Raw genomic sequence first — 20,074 nt, forward strand, 5'->3', positions numbered from 1 at the left:
TGCATTCCCGCCGTTCAAGATTGTCAACAGGGTACTTCAGAAGTTCGCCTCTCACAAAGGGACACGGCTGACGTTGGTTGCTCCCCTCTGGCCCGCGAGAGAATGTTTCACTGAGGTTCTGCAATGGCTGGTCGACGTTCCCAGGACTCTTCCTCCTAGAGTGGACCTTCTGCGTCAACCTCACGTAAAGAAGGTACTCCCAACCTCCACGCTCTTCGTCTGACTGCCTTCAGACTATCGAAAGACTCTCAAGAGCTAGAGGCTTTTCGAAGGAGGCAGCCAGAGCGATTGCCAGAGCAAGGACGACATCCACTCTCAGAGTCTATCAGTCTTTATGGGAAGTCTTCCGAAGCTGGTGCAAGGCCAATGCAGTTTTCCTCAACCAGTACCAATGTAACCCAGATTGCTGACTTCCTGTTACATCTAAGGAACGTAAGCTCCCTATCAGCTCCTACGATCAAGGGTTACAGAAGTTTGTTGGCAGCGGTTTTCCGCCACAGAGGCTTGGATCTTTCCTCCAACAAAGATCTACAGGACCTCCTTAGGTCTTTTGAGACCTCAAAGGAACGTCGGTTGTCCACTCCAGGCTGGAATCTAGACGTGGTCCTAAGGTTCCTAATGTCATCAGGATTTGAACCGCTCCAATCAGCCTCTTTTAAGGACCTCACATTAAAAAACTCTTTTCCTCGTGTGCTTAGCAACAGGTAAAAGAGTAAGTGAGATCCACGCCTTCAGCAGGAACATAGGTTTCACATCTGAAACGGCTACATGTTCCTTACAGCTCGGTTTTTTGGCTAAAAACGAGCTTCCTTCCCGTCCTTGGCCTAAGTCGTTCGAGATCCCAAGCCTGTCCAACATGGTGGGGAACGAACTGGAGAGAGTACTTTGCCCAGTTAGAGCTCTTAAGTACTATCTAAAGGTCAAAACCATTACGAGGACAATCAGAAGCCTTATGGTGTGCTATCAAGAAGCCTTCTCTACCAATGTCTAAGAACTCAGTTTCTTACTACATCAGGCTTCTGATTAGAGAGGCAAATTCTCATCTGAAGGAAGAAGACCTTGCTTTGCTGAAGGTAAGGACACATGAAGTGAGAGCTGTGGCTACTTCAGTGGCCTTCAAACAGAACCGTTCTCTGCAGAGTGTTAGGGATGCAACCTATTGGAGAAACAAGTCAGTGTTCGCATCATTCTATCTCAAAGATGTCCAGTCTCTTTACGAGTACTGCTACACCCTGGGTCTATTCGTAGCAACGAATGCAGTAGTAGGCGAGGGCTCAGCCACTACATTCCCATAATCCCATAACTTTTTAACCTTTCTCTTGAATACTTTTTATGGGTTGTACGGTCGGCTAAGAAGCCTTCCACATCCTTGTTGATTTGGCGGGTGGTCAATTCTTTCTTGAGAAGCGCCAAGGTTAAAGGTTGTGATGAGGTCCTTTAGTATGGGTTGCAGCCCTGTATACTTTAGCACCTTTGAGTTGATTCAGCCTCCCAAGAGGAACGCTGCGCTCAGTAAGGAAGACGATCTTATTAAAGGCAGAGTAACGGTTCAAGTCGACTTCCTTACCAGGTACTTATTATTTCATTGTTATTGTGGATAACTGATTATATGAAATATGGGATACTTAGCTATCCTTTAATCTTGTACACTGGTTTTCACCCACCCCCCTGGGTGTGAATCAGCTACATGATTATCGGGTAAGTTTAATATTGAAAAATGTTATTTTTATTAATAAAATAAATTTTTGAATATACTTACCCGATAATCATGATTTAATCGACCCTCCCTTCCTCCCCATAGAGAACCAGTGGACCGAGGAATAATTGAGGAGGTGTCAACAAGAAGTACTTGAGTACCTGGCCACAGGTGGCGCTGGTAAATACACCCCCTTCTAGTATTGTGATAGCTGGCGTATCCCTCCATAGAATTCTGTCGGGCAACGGAGTTGACAGCTACATGATTATCGGGTAAGTATATTCAAAAATTTATTTTATTAATAAAAATAACATTTTAAGAAAAAATAAAAAATGTCCAAAGTAAGATAGATATAAAAATTACTAAACAAATCTTGATTAGTAGACATGTAGAACAGTAAGGATTGGTACTGTACACACTTGAGTCACAGTGGATATACAATGAACAGAATATGGTGTTAAAATATGACGCGTCTCATTTTGAAATAATAATGAAATAAGAAAATGTAAAATGTGACTACAAGATGATTACGGTATTATGACATGGTACTGTATAATATATTTGAGGTAATTTAAGGCAAACTTATGAACAAATGTGGTCATAATTGGACAAGTATCTGTACATCAATTGTAGAGGATGGTCAAAATTTCATGATAGTCACTGTGCCATGCAACAGTAATTGATACAGTATGAGTAAATGAATGGTGCTAAAACACATCCATGTTAATGTAATATGTATAATACTAATATTTTCTTTAACTTATCTCTTTCAAAGCATGGAAGAACTTTAGTGCCAGATAAGCCTGTATAGCAGTTCTTTCGAGAAATGGGAGAACTTTAGTGCCATACACCTTTGCAACAGTTACCTAAGAAAGATGTAATTACAGCAAATTTTTAGATATTTCTGTTTATTGGACTTGTTTAACATTTTTTTTTTTTCCAAAATAATGTACAATATGCTTTCAGTCCATCATATCTTATCTCGACAATGTCAAATCCACAGGAGGCCGATGTCCTTTGCCTCTCCGAGTTTCTGATCGGAGCAATGAGGGTCCAGTGCGCATCCTCATAGGATGTGTTTCGTTGTTTGTGGTGTTGCCCCACATGGGCATTCAGGGTTGGTGGCTAATCCCCATTTGTGGCGATTGTGTCGAGTTTTACCCTTGCTCTGTTTAGGGTTGCCCATTCCTTCCTTTCAGGAATCTGGCAAAACGGTGGCAAAAGGAATTTAGTACTTGTTAGGTAGGCTACACTTATTAATCATCGCTTAAGATAACTTCATCTTATTATTTCAAATCTTTAATGCATGCTAAATTAATATATATCAATTCCATCATTTACTGCAAAGTTTGTAAGAAATTAAATCTCTATTTTTCAATATTAAACTTACCCGATAATCATGTAGCTGTCAACTCCGTTGCCCGACAGAATTCTACGGGAGGGATACGCCAGCTATCACTATACTAGAAGGGGGTGTACTCACAAGCGCCACCTGTGGCCAGGTACTACAGTACTTGTTGTTGACGCCACCTCACTTTTTCCTCTGTCGTGCTTCCGGCAAGACGTTCTTGGATACGCTTATGATTTTGGAGTATTGTTCACGGTTTGGTGAAGTATTTCTCTAAAATTTGCAGCTATTCGCTATACTGGAAACTTCTATATTAGCTTAGTTAGCTTTTGGAATTAAATTGATTAATTATGGTGACGAAGAGAGTATGAACTCTCTTTCACCTTTTAATGGCCGACCCTTCCCTTAGACGGAAGTGTTGGTGTCTAAGAGAGTATAGACTCTCTTTCTTAATTTTGCTTAACAAAAGTTATAGATTTATTTTATATCTCTCCGCCTTTTATAGGCCTCTTCGATTAACTTCCTTTTATTATAAAATTATTAAAATTAATTTTTATATTTGTTTATATTCGACCTTTCCTAATAGTAGGCGGTCTTTTCTTGTACCGAAGTTAATTAACATTGAGCCCGTCATTTCGGTTTTACCTGTTAACATATTATGCTATTTTAATGTTTTTGAAAGAATTTCTTTGATAGTCTCGTACTGTTTTCAAAGTTGAACTAACGTTTTGTTTTGTCTCTGCAGTTGTTGACGTTTCAGAACGTTCAACTTGCGTTCTATCGTTACGATAGAGAGAGAATTTTCACGGTGTCACGTTGCAGTAAGAGTAACCGTGTCTAGCGTTTTGTTCATTCTTTCTTAACTTAATGGTTTTAATTCTACAAAGGAACTTTTCATTTTGGGAAATATTTTCCTTTAACAATAATATGTTTTAACGATATATATGATTGGGCTCTTCTCTCAGGTTCTAAGTCAAGAGAGAGAGAGAGAGAGAGAGAGAGAGAGAGAGAGAGAGAGAGAGAGAGAGAGAGAGAGAGATAGAGACGGAGGGAGAAAGAGGAGGATAAACGTTTCGTTCAAGCGAGTAACGTTGTTATCGTTTTTACTCTTCTCCCTAGTCTCTTTAGGGGAAGAAGGTAAACGTTTCTAGAGTTTTTTCTTGTTCTCAAGCTTTATGCGGTGAGAGAATTTAAACGTAGTTTATTTGATCTAGTGTTTAGTCTCTTTCCAGCCACTGAATTATTTATCTTTCATTAGATTTTTCTGTTACATTGTAATTCTGTTTTCGCAATTACTAACTTTTGAGAAAGGATAGAATTGCGTGTTTCAGGTACAAACCACTTAAAAGTTTCGAGTTCAGTGAAATAAGTGCAAACAGAAAATCAAAAGTGATAAGTGATTAGCGCAAAGTGTCAGTGTTGTGCGTGAGGGTACTTCTGTGCGTGCCAGTCGTCCTCCCAGTCCGGGACCTCTTGCAAGCTCCCAAGCCCAGGGGAGAAGCAATGTCGAAGGGCAAAAGGGTTCGGCAGGCCTTGATCGGCGCACAGAAGTATCCTCGGTGGTTGCGGGCGTGTCTTCCAGAGACCGTCACTCCCACCTGCAGACGATTGAGCCCGTCTTTTACTCGTCCGCTGATCAATTGTCAGGGAAGAAACGCTGGACTCGGGTCTCTAGACCACTCAAACGCAGAGTCCAGTCCGCGAGTGCTCAACCGGGCTGCAGTCATTGGCTCAGCTCTGACTCGCCGCAGTCATCTGTCGACTGCACTCCGCCCAAGAGGAGTAAGGTTCTGCCGCAACAGATCTCTGCTGTTAAGGCTTTGCCTCAGCAGACCTTAGTGTCTGCCGACCCCAAGTTGGCTCTACTGCAGTCCATGCAGTCACAACTTTCAGTATTGATGCGTGAGTGTCGGGCTGAGAAGGTTGCGCCTCCGCCTCCGCCTGCACTCGCTCCGCCTGCGCTCGCTCCGCCTGACCGCAGTACCGCCTGCCAGGCGTACGATGTTGAGCCACGTTCTGAGTTTACTGTTCCCAGTGGTGTACAGCTCCCTCCGCCTTCCTTAAGGCAACCTCAGCAATGGGATCAGGAGGCTTATACCTCTCTTCCTCCGCTTCCACTTGCTGCTCCACCATTGATGCTACACTCGGTTGAGGTACAACAACCTCTCCCATCCATGAGTCAGTCTCCTCAGCTCTCGCTGCAGCGAGCTCAACCCTCCTCAAGGCAAGCTCCACAACACCTTAGCCTTGCGCCTCAGGAGCCTCAACTCGCGAGACATTTACTACGTTCTGCGCAGCCTCTACCTCATCGCTCTCCGCTTGCTACTCCGCTTCCGCCAACCACTCAGCAAGCGCAACCCTTGAGTTCAGTCACTCATGCTATGAGTCAGCCACCTCAACGCATGCATCTGCCACTTTCTCCTCAACTTGAGAAATTACAAATGACAATAATAACACCTCATTACTTTCATAACTTGCATTTGTAATCATATACATGTATGCCTACACAAACATTATGATAATGGAGGTTATTTGTCTTACTTATATAAAAATATATATGTATTCCTTGCAATATATTTTTAACAATATCGCAAAATATGGCAAAAATATCTTCAAAACAAAAATGAATCATGAGTTACGAATGTAAGGTAAATATTATGTTGATATTAAAACCCCATGCAAGCATGCATGAAGCACTCTAGCACTGGTCATGGAATTTCTGAGAAATGTTAAACGCCATGCAACACGCTCTGCTTACCTTACAGCATGCTCTACATACAGCATGCTCTACATACAGCATGCTCTGCATACAGCATGCTCTGCATACAGCATGCTCTGCATACAACATGCTCTGCATACAGCATACTCTGCATTCAGCATGCTCTGCATACAACATGCTCTACATACAGCATGCTCTGCATACAGCATGCTCTGCATACAACATGCTCTGCATACAGCATGCTCTGCATTCAGCATGCTCTGCATACAACATGCTCTGCATACAGCATGCTCTGCATACAACATGCTCTACATACAGCATGCTCTGCATACAACATGCTCTGCATACCTTACCGCATGCTTCTCAGTCATAAATCTTTGGTTGTTGCCAACTCACTAGACTGTCAAGCAGTTTCATAACGTTGCCTTCTAGTCTGCTGCTTTTGCACCATTGAAACCCTCACTGAGAGAACTTAACTTTTCTCGGATATGGTCCCTGTAGATGAGAAAGTGCTTTTCTCCCTCCTTCTGATATTCCCTTGAGGACTCTGTCATTTGGAGAGGAGCCTTTAGCTGCGTAGCCTCCTATGGACTTTTATTTAAGCATAACATGCTTCCAGGGAAGGTAATGGTTCCACTTCAGTCACTAACCCCGTCTGTTACCACACCTGCTCCCATAGACCTTGAGCTGTGTTGCAAGACATGCAGTCCAAGCTTAGTCCTTGTTAAAGGATTTTTTGTTTACGGAGTCAGTGTGTCACTGGGAAGACGTTCAACAACCAGCAGAAGTGACTTGTTGTGACGCAGTGCGGCAACCTCAGCAACCCGATAAGGAGTTGTCTGTACGACCCAGACAGTCTAGACAGCTTCGGGTTGTCACTGTACTTCCTCGCTTCCCCATGGTTGACAGTTCACAGACTGTGCAGCAGTACCATGATCTTGTGTCCGGCTCCGTCAGACGACTGGCTTTTAAGAGCTCCCACAAGTCGTCGCTGTCTGGAGATTCTCAGATGGACTATGGATCTGACCAAGGAACTGGGCCTCCTGGTCAATTTTGAGGAGTCTCAGCTCATCCCATCCCAGACCATTGTCTCCCTGGGTATGGATCTTCAGAGTCGAGCTTTTCAGGCTTTTCCGTCGGCCCCAAGGATCTTCCAAGCCCTAGAATGCATCCAGAGCATGCTGAGAAGGAACCGATGCTCAGTCAGGTAGTGGATGAGTCTAACAGGGACACTTTCATCGCTGGCCCTGTTCATCGTGTTAGGGAGAATCCACCTCCCCCCCTTCAGTATCATCTAGCTGCTCACTGGATAAAGGACATGACGCTAGAGACGGTCTCAGTTCCTGTTTCCGAAGAGAGGAGGTCTTCTCTCGCGTGGTGTAAGAACAGCTTTCTTCTCAAGGAAGTCTACCTTTGGCTGTTCAGAAACCCGACCGCCGTCTCCTCTCGGACACATCAGACACGGGCTGGGGTGCGACTTTGGACGGACAGGAATGATCGAGAACATGGAATCAGGAGCAAAGGACACTTCACATCAATTGCAGGAGTTGTTGGCGGTTCTTCTGGCCTTGATAAACTTCAAGTCCCTCCAGCTTAACAAAGTGGTGGAGGTGGACTCTGACAACACCACAGCCCTGGCTTACATCTTCAAGCAGGGAGGGACTCTTTCGTGAAGTTGTTCTAGATCGCAAGGGACCTCCTCATCTGGTCTAAAGATCGAAAGCTCACGCTGGTAACGAGGTTCATTCAGGGCGGTATGAATGTCATGGCAGATCACCTCAGCCGGAAGGGTCAGGTCATCCCCACAGAGTGGACCCTTCTCAAGAATGTTTGCAGCAGACTTTGGGCCCTGTGGGGTCAGCCAACCATAGATCTGTTCGCTACCTCGATAACCTAGAGACTCCTGTTGTATTGTTCTCCGATTCCAGACCCAGCAGCAGTTCACGTGGATGCTTTTCTGCTGGATTGGTTCCATCTCGACCTGTATGCATTCCCGCCGTTCAAGATTGTCAACAGGGTACTTCAGAAGTTCTCCTCTCGCAAAGGGACACGGCTGACGTTGGTTGGCGCCGCTCTGGCCCGCGAGAGAATGGTTCTTAGAGGTACTGCAATGGCTGGTCGACATTCCCAGGACTCTTCCTCTAAGAGTGGACCTTCTACGTCAACCTCACGTAAAGAAGGTACACCCAATCCCCCACGCTCTTCGTCTGACTGCCTTCAGACTTTCGAAAGACTCTCAAGAGCTAGGGGCTTTTCGAAGGAGGCAGCCAGAGCGATTGCCAAAGCAAGGAGAACATCCACTCTCAGAATCTATCAGTCTCAAGGGGAAGTCTTCCGTAGCTGGTACAAGACCAATGCAGTTTCCTCAACCAGTACCACTGTAACCCAGATTGCTGACTTCCTGTTATATCTAAGGAAAGTAAGATCCCTTTCAGCTCCTACGATCAAGGGTTACAGAAGTATGTTGGCAGCGGTTTTCCGCCACAGAGGCTTGGATCTTTCCACCAACAAAGATCTACAGGACCTCCCTAGGTCTTTTGAGACCTCAAAGGAACGTCGGTTGTCCACTCCAGGCTGGAATCTAGACGTGGTCCTAAGGTTCCTTATGTCATCAAGATTTGAACCTCTCCAATCAGCCTCTTTTTAGGACCTCACATTAAAAACTCTTTTCCTCGTGTGCTTGACAACAGCTAAAAGAGTAAGTGAGATCCACGCCTTCAGCAGGATCATTGTTTTCACATCTGAAACGGCTACATGTTCCTTGCAGCTCGGTTTTTGCTAAACGAGCTTCCTTCACGTCCTTGGCCTAAGTCGTTCGAGATCCCAAGCCTGTCCAACTTGGTGGGGAATGAACTGGAGAGAGTACTTTGCCCAGTTAGAGCTCTTAGGTACTATCTAAAAAGGTCTTAACCTTTACGAGGACAATCAGAAGCCTTATAGTGTGTTATCAAGAAACCTTCTTTTCCAAGTTCTAAGAACTCAGTTTCTTACTATTCAGGCTTCTGATTAGAGAAACACATTCTCATCTGAAGGAAGAAGACCTTGCTTTGCTGAAGGTAAGGACACATGAAGTGGGAGCTGTGGCTACTTCAGTGGCCTTCAAACAGAGCCATTCTCTGCAGAGTGTTATGGATGCAACCTATTGGAGAAGCAAGTCAGTGTTCGCATCATTCTATCTCAAAGATGTCCAGTCTCTTTACGAGTACTGCTACACCCTGGGACCATTCGTAGCAACGAATGCAGTAGTAGGCGAGGGCTCAGCCACTACATTCCCATAATCCCATAACCTTTTAACCTTTCTCTTGAATACTTTTTATGGGTTGTACGGTCGGCTAAGAAGCCTTCCACATCCTTGTTGATTTGGCGGGTGGTCAATTCTTTCTTGAGAAGCGCCGAGGTTAAAGGTTGTGATGAGGTCCTTTAGTATGGGTTGCAGCCCTGTATACTTTAGCACCTTTGAGTTGATTCAGCCTTCCAAGAGGAACGCTGCGCTCAGTAAGGAAGAGTAACGGTTCAAGTCGACTTCCTTACCAGGTACTTATTATTTCATTGTTATTGTGGATAACTGATTATATGAAATACGGGATACTTAGCTATCCTTTAGTCTTGTACACTGGTTTTTCACCCACCCCCCTGGGTGTGAATCAGCTACATGATTATCGGGTAAGTTTAATATTGAAAAATGTTATTTTCATTAGTAAAATAAATTTTTGAATATACTTACCCGATAATCATGATTTAATTGACCCACCCTTCCTCCCCATAGAGAACCAGTGGACCGAGGAAAAAGTGAGGTGGCGTCAACAACAAGTACTGTAGTACCTGGCCACAGGTGGCGCTTGTGAGTACACCCCCTTCTAGTATAGTGATAGCTGGCGTATCCCTCCCGTAGAATTCTGTCGGGCAACGGAGTTGACAGCTACATGATTATCGGGTAAGTATATTCAAAAATTTATTTTACTAATGAAAATAACATTTTTAGGTGAAAGTTTTATGAAACAACAAACTGAATTAGTATATGGTAGGCTGTGTAATCATGATTAGATAAACAATTGATATGCTAAACAAATTACTGTTTCATCAAATGTTTATGCTAAACATTCATAGATTAATCTACCTTGATTATTCAAGTGTGAACATATGCGTTACATATTCATAAATGTATTTGTTGTATTCATCACTACTACTAGCTAAGCTACAATCCTAGTTGGAAAAGCAGGATACTATGATTATGCCCAAGGGCTCCTACAAGGTAAAATAGGCCAGTGAGGCAAAGAAATGAGAAAAAAAATAAACTACTGTACAGTAAAATAGAAATAATGAACAATTAAAATACAGTAGATACTGTGTTTTAAGAACAGTAACAACATTAAAGTAGATCTTTCATAAAATAACATTAAAAAGACATATCAGCCTGTTCAACATAAAAATATTCCCAGCAAGTTTGAACTTTTACAGTACCACCTATTCAAATACCTGATTAGGAAGATCGTTCCACTGCTTGGTCACAGCTGGAATTAAAAAAGCATTACCTTTTCAGCCCTAGCTGTAGGAATTGTTACTATTCTACTTTACATCTGATTCTGCTCCTTTCTTTTATATTGCTGTGCAACCACTCTGGGAGTTCACATGCTGTTCATTCCTAAATAGAAAGCTTCAACTATAAATATGAAATAGAATAGATTCTATAAAACGTATGCAAAACCATTTGTTCAGTATGGGAGGGTATGCTGTGAGGCAAACAGCTAAGTAAACCATCCATGTTTCCTTTCCAACTTCCACCTAGTACCTCAGTTCTCAATAATGTTATTGTTATGTAATGTTTCTATCTTCCTCCCCACTCGGTGGATATGAGTGAGAATCAAAGTAGATACTGCTTGCCTGTCAGCAGAACAAATATTATGTTTATCATGCCAAAAAATTTTATTATTATGGTTTTTTACTTATAGTTGAAGCTTTCCATTAAAGAATGAATAACGCTGGAAATCAGGGTTAGTACAATACTGAAGGACTTACAATAGCTAACACTTAGTACTTGAATATGAAAGAACTTTCAAGGTTATATTGAGGGGTTGGCTACTCAGTTCTTCTATTAGATGATCAATAATTATTAATAACCAGTCAACTAGGTCTGACCCCAAGATGAGATTGTCTAGGCTTATGGGCCACAACTCTAGCTGGCGAATCTACGCTTACAACTACTGTACTGCAGCAATTCTTTGTTGCAAGATATAAATATTCAGGTTAAAGAATTATTATTGATATTTTTTATGACCAACGGGAAGGAACATTTGGCTGAAAACTGGTAAATGTGGGCAATGAAATTGTAGAAAAACCTGATTGATGAAGACTTATCGTTGTGGGAATTCTGGGGGACTTGTGGGAGAGAGTGGAGAAAACTCATTTCATGTTCTAATCTCATAAAGGGTAAAGCCAGTATATAAACATTTATTATGTCTTGTGTCCTGAATTTAGATGGGTTTTTAAAGTGTCATCAATGAAATCATCATTTTCCAGGTTAAAGCTCTGAAAGAGAAGGTTGAAAAAGAGAAAGGAGGAGACTACCCAGCCGTAGGACAAAAACTTATATATGCAGGTAAGAGTAGTTTAAAGTTTTATTTCATGATTTAATCATTAAAAATGTCCTGCTTAAAAGTTTTTTTTATGATACCAAGCAATATTAAGGAAGTGACAATACAGTATAAAGAATTTATGGAGTATAAGTTAAAATTTGACTTGAGGTTGAAGCTTTAACTACAGTATAATATAGTTTTGAATGAGTCTTTTGAACATACTGTAAACTGGACACTGAACAGGACAGAAATTGAAAGAACAGGATAAAAAAATTTGTTTCAGTACCTTACTTGGCTGTAGATATATTAAATTTAGTAAATGTTACAATATTAATTTTGATATATCATCCTAAATGCGAGTCATTTTACCCGTTGCTCAAACCTATTATATAACTGCTTACTAGGTAAATAGATAAGTTGTCAAAGCAAATATACTTTATTGCATGTAAAATTATTAATAAAAGTTCGTTTGTTAATTATAGAAGCAATTACGTCTTACCAACTAATTTTGGAAGTTCTTTTGTAGTGCTGTAAAAAAGTCATTTTAAAATAAGGATTGTTCGCAATTTTAACATTCATATATTCCATACACGACTTGTACTTTTTATTGTTTAAATCTGCTGCCACCAATTCTTGTAAACCTATCCTCATCTGTGTTTAAAGGCTGGTAGAGCTTTTAAGTACAAAATTATAGATACACAATCATATTTTCTCATTTCTGTAGAGTAGAACACCATTGGTCATAATTGTTGAGCGTTCACAATTATTGAAGTGTGTTAAATAAAGTATTTGAATTATGACAGATTTGAACAAACTAACAAATTTTGAAGACAATTTATATTGCTTTGGTATGGTGCACACTGAATCACGATTGAAGCTGCATGTTTTTCAGTCCTGTTCATGTATATTTCAAATGTGTTACTTCACTTAATATGCAAAATTTCTTGGCTCAATATAACTTTGATGTGAAATTCAGTTTACATGTAATGAGAATCATGACTGGTAACTACATATGTCATGCAGAGCCAAGGGTAGCTTGTGTATCAATTCCAGCTTTGTTAGTAATTGAAACCTTCTATATTTTTAAAATGAAATATAGTACTGTAGAAATTATATAAAAGTCAAACTGCTCTGGACAAATGAGTAGTATAACTGCATAGAATATTTTAGTGTAGTACATGTTGGTTTACATTGATGAACTGTTACAAAATTCAATGTAGATGTGGATATTAGTGTTACAGTACGATTGTTCCAATTTGTTATGAAATAATTTTAATTTCCCTTAACTGCATTATCACATTTTTATTTTAGGTGGTCTTCCTTTGTATTTTTAGATACAGAATATCCCCTTATGCCATCAGCCAATCAAGATTGTTTTGTCCTTATTTTATCCTAGTAGGCATCAAGCATTCTTATTGTTGGACATTAAACTTTGTATATAAGTACTGTATTATATTAATTAAGATTAATTACAACAGAATTGACAGGTGATGCTGGTGATAGGTGAGGATGAACACTTGCTTTGTTTGGGGGCCTCCATTTCATGTCCTTTCACTGATCTTTTAAAAATTCTTCAAACTAATCCCTGGAGAACTACCCAATCCTCTGAAAATTTCCTTAAGGCTCAGTAAAAATGGGTTACCCAAGTATTTTCTTACATCCAGTGGTTTTCAATATCTCCAAGTTATATGTAAACATTGTCCTTTTATGTTGTTTTGCTTTATTTTTTTATTATAATACTGTACACATATATAAAGGATTTTTAAGTCTTGTTATAGTGTGGTCAGTGATATGATTTTTTCTTTCCTTTGAATGGGCAAGGTGGTTTTTTCCAATGTTGAATGCTTTGTTTTACCATGTAAACTTGACCTGTGTTTTAGCCACTGACATTTTTTTTAAATTTTGTGTACCTTCACAGGGAAAATATTACAAGATGATACGACGTTAGAATCCTATAATATTGATGACAAGAAATTTTTAGTCATCATGGTTACTAAACCCAAACCTGTGCCGCCCCCCTCCGCTTCTTCTGATCCTACTGATACTACATCCTCTGCTGAGTCAGAGGAAGCATCAGCTTCAGCAGCTGCAACCACACCAGCTACCAACACATCACAGGTATAAAGGATGAAAAACTAGTCAAGTTATGTAGAGGCATTGTAATAATAGAGGTGGTTTTTTAGAAGCAAATTGGGCAAAGATTGTTAGAGCAAAGAAAGTAATGAAAAATAAGCAAAAGTAGTGATTATAAATTGACAGTAGGATTACATACAATTAAAAAATTTCAGACATTGAGGTGTGTACAACATTGGTGATATGGGATGAAGTTTATGTACTGTATAGTATACTTGAGATCTTCAATTTAGAAAGAAGTCAAAACATAAAAAGGAAGAAAGAACAAAGGGCAGTACTGTATCCTTATGTGCATCAGAGCTTTGAATTGTGACAGCAAACCATAAAGTCTAGGGTAAACTTTGTAAAAAAACAAATTATGGTGCTAGATAATCTCCCTGTGTTATCAGTTCACCTTACTATGGAGTCATTGCAGTGTCCTTTCAGCTCTAAAACTCCACTTGCGTTTAGTGCTACTTCACCTTTGATACTGCTTCTGATCTGACACTATTATTGCTTAAACTATTAATTTTCAAATTTTTGTGTCAGGTTTTTCCTCCTGTTTTACCCTAGCACTGAATGTCCTCCCTGGTTTTATATCTTATTATACATGAAAATTTTGTAAGTAAAATAAGAAGTTATTAATGTAATATAATGATGCAAATGATAACAGTACTTTATTCTTAAACTCAAAATTTTAAGAATGGAATACTAGTTAAACAGGGAAAGAACAGAAACACTGTAGAGTTAACAATTTATTTTACAGGTAGACCATCACTAATCCGGGAACAGTTAACCGGCATTATTTTCGCTATTGGCTGCTTGTTTGGGCGTACTGTTTCCAACGTAAATAAATATAAGACGCCCTCATTTCAGCAGGAAAACGGTTTTAAGTGTATTGTTGAAAACAGTCTAGCTGCATATTACGCAAGCAGAAACATAGCGTACATTTCTGCCCATAAGACAAACATTCAGATAGGACAAGGTCGAAAATTACGTCAAATTTGAATGAATTATAAAACCATCAGTTCTTAGGCTAGCTCGTGTTCTATAGTTAAAAATCCAAAATAATTTGAATTAAGACAATTTTATATCGTGCTTTTGCTAAACACGCAACATAAAACCCCAAATGCTCAAGAAATTGAAAAATAAAGATACAAACATGCTTTAATAAACAACATTAATACCTAATGAAATATGAAGGCTTGATAATGACCAGAAAATTAAATACTATATGAGGCTTTAAAAACGAACTACCCGTATGCGCTCGCGCACACATTGTCACCCACTCACACAGAGAAAGTGAGAATGTGTTTGAATGCTAACTAATAATAATGGCTACAAACGAACTGTATGGAAATTGATATCCTGTAACATATTGGTGCTGATGTAATATTTATCATGAAGATATTTCGAATGTATTAAAATATATTTAAAATACGCCACTCGTATGTGCGCAGTCTTTCGATATGGTACCGAAACCTTCCTATCAGCTGATCATAATTAAAGGTAAACAAAATAGTAAGTCTTGATGTTTAAAGTTATTTTGAAATTGAAAAATAGAAAATAAAAATGCTTTAATAGAGCATATGATATTAAACAAGTAAATGGAATAATGATATACAGTTTGAAAATATTGATAAAATATGACCTGGATTATTGCCAAATCCTGACGCATCATATTAAATCTACGGAAACTTCACTTTTTCCCGAATGACGACGTGCCTCAGTCCCTATATCGGTCGTAAGTTGATGACTACCTGTAATGTATGGATAATCCGGCACCCTCCCGGTCCCAAAGTTGCTGGATTAGTGATGGGTTACCTGTACAGGTTACAAAACTCAAATATGGAGATGCGCAAGAGAAAAGGACCAAGTTAGGGCCATTTGCTCCAATATATGAAATCTCATAGGTGGTTATATCGAAATGATTACCTAGGATTCTAGTTTCGTTCCTTTGGCCACAAGCTGCTCTCACTTAGTAGCCCTCTTCTATATCTCCATTCTCTGATAGATACATATGCTATGGTGTACTTGAAGAGAAACTCATTTGCTTGTCATTTATTCAAGAAAGTCAAGGGATTTCAGTAAATTGTAATACATTTTTTTCCTTAAGCATCCTGCTTCGTACCCTAAGAGGGACTCTTTAGTGTGTGATGTACTGTACTATATTCCAGTGTTTTATATGCTTTGTAGATTTTATTTGATATTTTTGTTCTACAGCTCTTTATTATATATTTGTTTCAGAGCACTAGTAATCCACCCTCTGAGGCTGCTGCTGCTGCTGGCACTCCTACTGTTACGAGTATAACGACGAGTAGTACATCAACACCTTCAACACAGTCCACACCAAGTTCGCAGGCTGCCTCGGGAGGGTGAGCATTCTAGAACCTTTTTATATTTTTTGCCGTACAAATTACAAACCTTCCTATTCTTGGAGCCTATTTGCAGTAACGTACTGGAAGTATCATTTAGGGTACATGGATCTCTTACACTGCCATGTTGCTCCCTATGGTTAGCTTTTCCTCTTGTGTTTTCTATTTGTCTATCCCATTTTAAATGCAAGTTTGTTGGCTATATGAATTTTAACTTTTCTTTCAAAACTTAATTACATTTGGTTACTTGAAGAATAGACTGACTGATGATTTAGAACCAAGACATATATATATATATATATATATATATATATATATATATATATATATATATATATATATATATATATATATCTATCTATCTATCTATCTATCTATCTATATGCGTACAAAATAAAACTTATACAATGTGTAAAATTGATATACAGTATTAACAGAATGGAAACATATTCACAAGAGTTCTGAGATGAAAGTGGTCAATGAAAGCCTGAGAAGTGCTGAGCATAAAACATGATACAAGGCCTCATGTAAATGATAATTAAAGTCCTATAAGATCTATTATCTCTTTAGATTCCTGTTTAAGTTACATTAAATATCATAGTCAACTGTAGAAACCAAAAATACTTGAATGATACTGCGAAGGGCTGTAAAGCAGTTGGTTATCTCAAAAGCTTGTTCTTAAAAATTCCACCATATTTAAGAAAAAGTCAACTTGGAAAACAAAACTCATCAGGTGGAGAAAGGTTTTGCATAGCATAATGTTATGGGCAGAGGTTTGGATGGTCTTGGCCAAGAAGATAAGTCCTTCTTAGGATTAATGGGCTGTAATTAGTGACTTGGCTTTCATAACTAAGTGCACTGGAAATATTAGTGTTAAATGAGTAACTATTTCAAGAACACGTTTAATGAATTTTACAGAAAAAGGAAGATGTATGGAATAAAAAAAAGAACCATGATTCACCCTATATAGACAAGGATAAAAGTTTCTTGTCCTTTATCACTATTCATATTGTGAATACAGCTGATGATGTTAAAGTCTCATATATTAATGGTTGGAGTAGTTAATGGTTTTTCATCGCACCCAAACCCCTGCAAAAATGCTGGAGTTCGGTAAACTTCTTGGTAGAGACAAAGCAACAGTTAAAACCACTTTAATATTGTTTGTACCAGATCCCATTATTTTAGTGAGCAAGCTTATTGAATGTTATGTATTTATTAACCAGTACTGTACTGGTTGCAGATGCGGAAGAGAAGCTTGGCCGGTTACTGACAGAATTTGGAAGGGTGTGTGAGAGAAGGAAGTTGAGAGTTAATGTGGGTAAGAGTAAGGTTATCGTCGTCGTCGTCGGCGGCGCCCACTCGTGTCCGAGTATTGGGTTCTGTCGTTAGCCATCAGCCTCCTATCTATGGGGTGGGTGCTTATGCCTGATGTGGCTGTTAAGTCCTAGTCTGTGGTGGAAGAGTCGCGGACAGTGTTCACAAGGAAGGGTAGGTGGTGGGCGGGGCTGTTCTAATCGCTCTCTCCTTCTTCTCCTCCTAGCCTCCTCATTTTGTCTCCTCCTCTCCTCGAAGTCCACGGTGCCATGGTGTACTGTACTCCTCCAGGTTTTCCTGTCCCTGGCTGTTTCTTCCCATGAGGAAGGATCGATGTCAGTTAGAGCCAGGGTGCGCTTTAGTTGATCTTTATAGCGCATTTTCGGGGCTCCTCGTGGTCTGGTGCCCTGGGTCAGTTCTCTGTAGAATATTTTCTTTGGGAGCCTAGATGGCTCCATCCTATGCACGTGTCCTATCCAGCGGAGGCGGTGGTGGATGATGGTGGCCTCCACGCTGGACAGCGAGGCACGTTCTAAGACTTCAATGTTGGTGGTGTGGCTCTCCCAGGGGATTTTCAAGATCTGCCTCAGTTTCATTTGTTGGAAGCGTTGTAGGTTTTTAAGATCGTTACTATATAGCGTCCATGTTTCACATGCATACAGGAGCGTGGAGAGGACTACTGCCCTGAACACCATTATTTTGGTGGTCATTGTCAGTGCGTGGTTGTTAAATACGCGGCGGTTGAGTCGGCCAAAGGCGGAGTGGGCTGCCCTGATCCTGTTCTCCACGTCCTTTTTGCTTGTGGGAGCTGATGTTAGGATGCTCCCTAGGTAGGAGAACTGGTCCACCTGTTCTAACGGTTGGTCATTCACTGTGGTATTGAAGTTGGGGAGCATCAGTCCTGGTGGATGTTGGACGAGGGTCTTGGTTTTGTCTGAGTTGACTTGCATCCCAAAGCGTTCGTAGGCAGAGTTGTATGCATCAGCTAACGACTGCAGGTCCTCTGCCGTCTGACCTGGGGTGGCATTGTCGTCAGCATACTGCAGTTCTCGCACTGCACACAAGGTGGTCTTGGTTCTGGCGCGGAGTCTAGCGAGGTTGAAAGCGCCTCCATCCATGCGGAAACGTAGGTCGACTGAGGGTGTGTCTGGGGGAATCTCGTTGAGCATTGCTGCGGTGTATAGCGAGAAACACGTCGGGGCCAGAACACAGCCCTGCTTCAGGCCGCCGTTGATGGGGAATGGGTCTGAAAGAGAGTTCTGGTGGCAGACTCTCCCAACCATTCCGTCATGGAGGGCACGCACCAGCTTGACAAAATCGGGTGGGCAGCCATATCTTTTGAGGACAGCCCACATGGCAGGTCGAGGTACTTTGTCGAAGGCCTTTTTCAAATCCCAGAAGATGAACATTATGGGCTGTTGTTGTTCGAGGCTCTTCTCTTGTAGTTGTCGCAGTAAGGTTATAAGATGTACAAAAAGGGAGGGTGGTGCGAGGTTGAATGTCGTGTTGAAAGGAGAGTTACTTGAGGAGGTGGATCAGTTTCAATACTTGGGGTCTGTTGTTGCATCAAATGGTGGAGTGGAAGCAGATGTATGTCAGAGAGTGAATGAAGGATGCAAAGTGTTGGAGGCAGGTAAAGGACTAGTAAAAAATAGAGGGTCGGGTAAAGAGAGTTCTTTATGAGAAAGTGATTGTACCAACTGTGATGTGTGGATCGGAGTTGTGGGGAATGAAAGTGACGGAGAGACAGAAATTGAATATGTTTGAGATGAAATGTCTAAGGAGTATGGCTGGTGTATCTCAAGTAGATAGGATTAGGAATGAAGTAGTGAGGGTGAGAACGGGTTTAAGAAATGAGTTAGCAGCTAGAGTGAATATAAATGTGTTCATGTGGTTTGACCATGTTGAGAGAATGGAAAATGGCTGTCTGCTAAAGAAGGTGATGAATGCAAGAGTTGATGGGAGAAGTACAAGAGGAAGGCCAAAGTTTGGGTGGATGGATGGAGTGAAGAAAGCTCTGGGTGATAGGAGGATAGATGTGAGAGAGGCAAGAGAGCGTGCTAGAAATAGGAATGAATGGCGAGCGATTGTGATGCAGTTCCAGTAGGCCCTGCTGCTTCCTCCGGTGCCTTAGATGACCGCGGAGGTAGCAGCAGTAGGGGATTCAGCATTATGAAGCTTCATCTGTGGTGGATAACGGGGAAGTGTGGGCTGTGGCACCCCTAGCAGTACCAGCCGAACTCGGTTAAGTCCCTTGTCAGGCTGGGAGGAACGTAGAGAGGAGAGGTCCCCTTTTCTGTTTCATTTGTTTGATGTCGGCTACCCCCCAAAATTGGGTGAAGTGCCTAGGTATATGTATGTATGATTTATTAACTTTTATTTATAGAGAATCATGAAGTCTGTAAAAATAACTTTGGACATCAAAATTAAGGAGTAAGATATTTTAATTACCTACAAATTGCATTGGTGGCAATTTATAATTACTTTATGAACTTTGGCGTGTGGTTTTAGATTTTGAAATTCAATACTGTACTGTATGGTATTTTCATATTCGATAAATTTAATTTGTAATCAAAAGCATCTAAAGTGAAGTTATTTTAATCAAAACTACTTTTTGATAATGTTAATAAGGTATGTTATCTTTCCAGGGGTGTTGGAAGTGCAGAGTCTTTATTAGTTATGGGTGAAGAATTTAACCGAATGGTCGAAAACATTATGGAAATGGGCTACGAGCGATCTTTGGTAAGTTCTCTTCATATAACTTCAATCTTTCATATTAATTTCATAAGGATAAATTATATCACGTTGTTTTCAATATATTATTCACAGTGTTTCTTTTCATTTACCTGCAAATCCTTTAAGATTTGTGTGATTCTTAATTGCAAAATACTGTTAGAGAAACTTCTCTTTTATTGCTCAACAATTTGGTATATTAAG

The 20,074-nt window shown here is 40.4% G+C and overlaps 1 protein-coding gene across 1 annotated transcript in view; it reads left to right on the plus strand.

Annotated features, from left to right (window-relative positions):
• Positions 1–20,074, plus strand: part of LOC137642711 (UV excision repair protein RAD23 homolog B-like) — a 46,209-nt gene that overhangs the window by 9,544 nt on the left and 16,591 nt on the right. Inside the window, exons 2-5 of the mRNA XM_068375515.1 lie at positions 11,281–11,359; positions 13,255–13,454; positions 15,696–15,823; positions 19,786–19,879. Coding sequence (XP_068231616.1) covers positions 11,281–11,359; positions 13,255–13,454; positions 15,696–15,823; positions 19,786–19,879 — 501 coding nt within the window. The remainder of the gene's footprint in view (positions 1–11,280; positions 11,360–13,254; positions 13,455–15,695; positions 15,824–19,785; positions 19,880–20,074) is intronic.

The sequence above is a fragment of the Palaemon carinicauda genome, chromosome 6 (assembly GCF_036898095.1).
Source record: "Palaemon carinicauda isolate YSFRI2023 chromosome 6, ASM3689809v2, whole genome shotgun sequence".
Taxonomy (NCBI): Eukaryota; Metazoa; Arthropoda; class Malacostraca; order Decapoda; family Palaemonidae; genus Palaemon; species Palaemon carinicauda.